Here is a 5,381-nt window from a genome sequence, read left to right as displayed (position 1 = left end):
CGTCAAGGAGCACTACCCCAACGGAGTCTGCACCGTACGTAGAGGCAAAAGATACCTTCACTGTATTAGTTAACCATGAAAATCTGGATTTATTCAAGAATCACGGCAAAAAGAATCCCATTTTGAGACAGCAGGATGTTTAGCAAGATGCTTTTCATGCCAGGCCCATCGTTTGTTAGGCTCTACAGTGAATATACAACACGTAGAAGATTCTTCAGTCCCTCAGTTGCATGCTAGTATGAGCTTAATTTTTCGTAGCTGTAAACAAAAAACACTGTTTCATTTAGAAAGAATAACCTTTTGAATGTAAAATCAGACAATAAGTATTTTCTTCCTCCTTCAGATTTACGGGAAAACCATCGACGGACATCAAACCATCATCGTGTGCATCGAGTGCCATCAGTTTCAACCAAAAAACTTCTGGTATGTTCACTGGACTGTAACTGAATATGAACTGTCATTTTTTAACTTTGATTATTAGTTTATTTTTAGAATAGATGACAGACTTGTTATCTTTGAATTTTTCAGAAGGACCAAAAGTGCTGGTACAATCCCCAACAATGTTTTTAAATGAAAGTGAAGTTTAAAAACACGTTGAAATACTAGATAAGCTCAAAAAGCCCTACATGTGTTTTGATAAGTACCAGTTATCTTAAAGGCTTTAATTTAATTGCCACTTACCTCCTGAGCGCGTGACTGTTGGGCCTCTGAGCGCCGCTGAGCTGATTCTGATCGGGTTAATCTGATTGGATAAGAGCTGCACCAATCCTCTTTGCTGCTGGACTTTACGGGGCTTATGGGTAGTTTTCTGTGATGATCCCACAGCTCCTGCATGTACCGCCTTGTTCCTGTAATGAGGAACCTGGGGGGAAGATTTAGGATCAGATGAGGAAATGAAACCGAGATTGACACCATTGTTACATTTTGATTTAAGATTGATATAAAAACAAGAATCAACAGCTGACTTTGATTCAACAATTGTATGTGATTTAGTTTTAGTGTCATACAATAACAACAATGAACACCTTGTGGCTTCCTCCTCTCGGCACAGGAATGGACGCTGGAGGTCAGAATGGAAGTTCACCGTCTCCCCCTCCTCCACCCAAGTGGCAGGCATCATGAAAATCCAGGTACTTTTTAAAAATCATACACTCAGTGAAGAGGCACAAAGGCTTGTTTTGGTGTGTGTCATTCGTACACTAATTCAGTATAACGTTGAGTTGGTGTTTTTCATCTAGTCAGAACAAAAAAGCTTGTTCGTCCCTTTTGGGTCATTTCTGTCACACTTCTTCACTCCTTTCACCCGAGTGTGTTTGTCCTGTTTAGGAGTGTTTGTATAGATCCATTGAGATGTCTTTGTGTCACCCACACAGCTTGTATTTCTCCCACTTGATGTTTTATTGTTCTGAGTTACAGGACTTTATGAACGCAGTAAAGAGAGACTAAACCTGTCATTGTTCCTTTAGGTTCATTACTATGAAGACGGCAACGTGCAGCTGGTGAGCCACAAGGAGGTCCAGGAGTCCATGTCCATTTCTGTGAGTGGAAACAAACACAATTGATGAAAATGAACAATATGATGTCAAATAAAATCAGCCAATGACATTCAAGCAATTCAAATCACATGATATATGACTGTTAACGTCTCATACATTAAAGCTATTATTCTCTCTGTCAGTTTTTTCTATTAAAGGTGATTTAACGTCTACAATTGCTGCTATGTTCGCCAAAAAATTGCCAGGGGTGTAACTTTTCCTAATTGTTTGCAGTGTGAAGATGTTAGGTTGTGTATTTCCTGAGGTTTTAACATGTGCATAAAAACGACCCAGTCTTTTTCACCTGTAATTAATCACGTGTGTGTTTTCCTCTCTCAGAGTGAGGCGTCAACTGCGAAGGAGTTTGTGAAGATCATGGAGGCTGCAGAGAACGATTACCAGGTATGAAACGATGGAAACTCTTACTTGATACTTGCATATAGACTCTTATTGCACTATTTCACTATTTCACTTTTTAGTATTTACTATTGGTACTATGTTTCTGTGTTATTTTGTTGCACTGTTGGAGATTAGCCTGTGACCTAAGATTTTCATCGGCATAACTACACTGTAGCTATGTTGCTATGACAACATAAAGAACCTTGAAATATGCAGATTTTAAACTGGTTGTTGCAGGGAAAAAGTTCCCATATGTGTACATGAAGAGGATTTATGATTCTCACGCTCTTCAGGAACTTTATTCTTACCCCTAGATTCCACCGGGTCCGTCTGCGCCGCGTTACGGCTGCGCCGCGGCGTTCACATCGATCGCGGTCACTCTAGTCAATGGGTGCTATTCCACCAGACGCGCCGCGTTACGGCTAGAAGCGTCCCAGAAGCGTCTCGGCGCTAGGCTCCGCTAAAAATAGAATGCAAGTCTATTTTCGACGCGAGGCGTTGCATAGCGCCGGGCAGGAAGTGGAGCGCTCAAAGCATCCAGTCAGTCCCCAAAATAAACTAAGTTTGCAGACCCTATCCCTCCGTAGTCTTTCAAGTAGGAGGAGAAATGCCAGCGTTCTCCTCCGGTCTACAGGCACCGTGTAAATGATATATATAGAATAATTATGATGATTTTACCACCAAAATACAGCAACACATCTTTGATTCATGTCATTTATAACTGGACTGTTACAAGTATTATTAACTTTGTCTGCACAAAGTAGCCTGTCCAGGAAATATGCCCAAATCAACAAAAACTGCGAGCCGGCAGGCAAGACGCTCCGCTTCTGAAACGCTCCTGAAACGCTTCTGAAACGCTCCTGAAACGCTTCTGAAATGCTCCTGAAACGCTCCTTAAACGCTTCTGAAATGCTCCTGAAACGCTTCTGAAATGCTCCTGAAACGCTTCTGAAACGCTTCTGAAACGCTCCTGAAACGCTCCTTAAACGCTTCTGAAATGCTCCTGAAACGCTTCTGAAATGCTCCTGAAACGCTTCTGAAACGCTTCTGAAATGCTCCTGAAACGCTTCTGAAATGCTTCTGAAACGCTCCTGAAACGCCTCTGAAACGCTTCTGAAACGCTTCTGAAACGCTTCTGAAATGCTTCTGAAACGCTTCTGAAACGCCTCTGAAACGCTTCTGAAACGCTTCTGAAACGCCTCTGAAACGCTTCTGAAACACTTCTGAAACGCTTCTGAAACGCTTCTGAAACGCTTCTGAAACGCTTCTGAAATGCTCCTGAAACGCTCCTGAAACGCGCCCGGTGGGTTATGATGCTGGAGGAGGTCGGACCAAAACTGCGGCACAGACGGACCCGGTGGAATCCCGGGGTTACAGATTTATTGATTTAAAGTGTTGGCGTGAGTTGCAATCGACTCAAAAAGAGACATGGATATCACTTTCTTGTCAGGATGAAATGATGAAATCCTTCACTCTCACGCTGCAAACCTCGAACACAGGACTTTCATCATGAAGTCAGATTTGAGGCTCAAACTAAGTCAAACGAGGAGATATTTGAACGTTGTATTTTTCAAGAGGAAAGTGCGCTTTCATGGCCATCCATTTAATGTTTACGGTTTTTGACTTTTCAGTATTTGAAGAAAACAAGCCAGTCTATTTCCCCTTTTCTGAGATTAAACTCTTAATCATGAGATTAAAGTCAGAAAATATTCAAAAATGTTTTGAAAAAATCTTTAATTTCAGAATTATTGATTTTTCTCAGAATTTTTTTTTTTACATTTTTTTATTTTACCTTTCATTTTAGTGCTTACAATCCAAACAAAGTGAAATATGTGAATATAATAAATATAAATAAGTGAACTCTAACATCTTCCCTTCATTTAAAGGAGAGTAGGTCTTGAAGCACACTTTGGGAACAGAAGGAAATGTAATTGTACATATTGTCTTATCATTTCACACAGGTGTACTAATTTAAACAAAGACTTTCTGTGTGGTTTTAAGTTTTTCGGTCAGATCTAAAAAATAAATTCACATGGGTCCCTAATCCTCCTCTGTCCGTAGGAATGGGTTGATTGGTTTCTGAAGCACTTTGAGTCGCCTTTTGTGGATGATATGTGCTATATAAATAAAGTTTGATTTGAATCCTCTACCCTTCCTCCTTGTGTTCCTCCTCCTCGCAGACGGCCATCAACGAGAACTACCAGACCATGTCGGACACTACCTTCAAAGCCTTACGCCGCCAGCTTCCTGTGACGCGCACCAAGATCGACTGGAACAAGATCCTGAGCTACAAGATCGGCAAAGAGATGCAGAACGCTTAAAAACACCCCGCAGAGAACATAACGGCCCCCTCTCCTCGCCCCCCTACCTCCACCTCCACCTCCACCCCAAACAACGTTGCATGACTGGATAGATGTATCGTCTTTGTACAGAAAATTAGAGAAACTGGGACAAAGAGAGGTTTCTGGGTGTCGCAGCCCGACGTCACGTTACACATTGGATGTTATTGTTTTTATATACAGACACATCTGTATAATGATGAAGGAAATATCACAAGACATAGGAAAACGGGGGCACTTGTATGCAAAAAAGATCCTTATAAAATATCACGTGTGCAATATTTATTGTGTCAGTGAGACCTTTTATTTTTTATTTGACCTGCGGAGAAAACGAGACATTTTTTTGCATTTTACAAAGGAAATGAGATATTTGGCTGTAAACAAAGACTCCCTTCACTTCACGGTTAATGTCGATAAACAAAAAAAGTGTGTTATTGATATCTTTGGCACAAGCAGTCACAAAATTAATGTTTTGTCCCTTAATTGTGGTACTTCCCCCTCACAGTTTGTCCTATAATCCAGACTGAAGCGCTCCTGGCTCAAATTTGCCTTTTTTTTTTTTGTTGGTCAGAGTTCAGTGACCACTTAACAAGCTTCATTAACACCAGTCGCTAAGTAATGTGCATAATGTCCAATTTACAATAAAATCAGAACGTATCACATTCTCCTCCAGTGCTTATTTTTATTAAAAAAGAAAACAGAACCTGACTGTATTATATAACAAGGCACATTGTAATATATACCTGTATGAAACATCCTGTCTGTCAGTTTGGTGATTTATTTCCATGAGATTAATTGTAATTCAGTCACAATTATGTTGCATTAAATGACACATTTTCTATCTGCTGACTCATGATTTTCTCGTACCCTTTATTGTGATAAAAAGTAATAAACTCAAGTGATACAAGGACATTCATTTAATTTAGGGTTATTTCACTGCTCTTTGTCCTAAAAGTGGCATGAACAGGTACGTCTTAAGATGTGACTGCACAGATATGTCTTTAGTGCCATCCTATTTAAGTTAAATAAGTGAATATATATATGTTTTAAATATTCACTTGCTGGATGAGAGTCAGGGAGCTCTTGAACTACAGTTTCCGAAATAAAA

General features: G+C 40.1%; 1 protein-coding gene across 1 annotated transcript in view; it reads left to right on the top strand.

Annotated features, from left to right (window-relative positions):
- The window catches only part of LOC307041263 (F-actin-capping protein subunit alpha-2-like), a 19,128-nt gene extending 14,014 nt beyond the window's left edge, over positions 1-5,114 (top strand). Inside the window, exons 3-8 of the mRNA XM_079684571.1 lie at positions 3-34; positions 344-423; positions 1,052-1,130; positions 1,467-1,538; positions 1,875-1,937; positions 4,115-5,114. Of these exons, the coding sequence (XP_079540697.1) occupies positions 3-34; positions 344-423; positions 1,052-1,130; positions 1,467-1,538; positions 1,875-1,937; positions 4,115-4,255 (467 nt within the window). The 3' untranslated portion in view covers positions 4,256-5,114. The remainder of the gene's footprint in view (positions 1-2; positions 35-343; positions 424-1,051; positions 1,131-1,466; positions 1,539-1,874; positions 1,938-4,114) is intronic.
- Positions 5,115-5,381: the final 267 nt, after the last annotated feature.

Source organism: Notothenia rossii (genome assembly GCF_949606895.1).
Source record: "Notothenia rossii genome assembly, chromosome: 5".
Lineage (NCBI taxonomy): Eukaryota > Metazoa > Chordata > Actinopteri > Perciformes > Nototheniidae > Notothenia > Notothenia rossii.
This window is presented reverse-complemented; position numbering and strand designations above follow the sequence as displayed.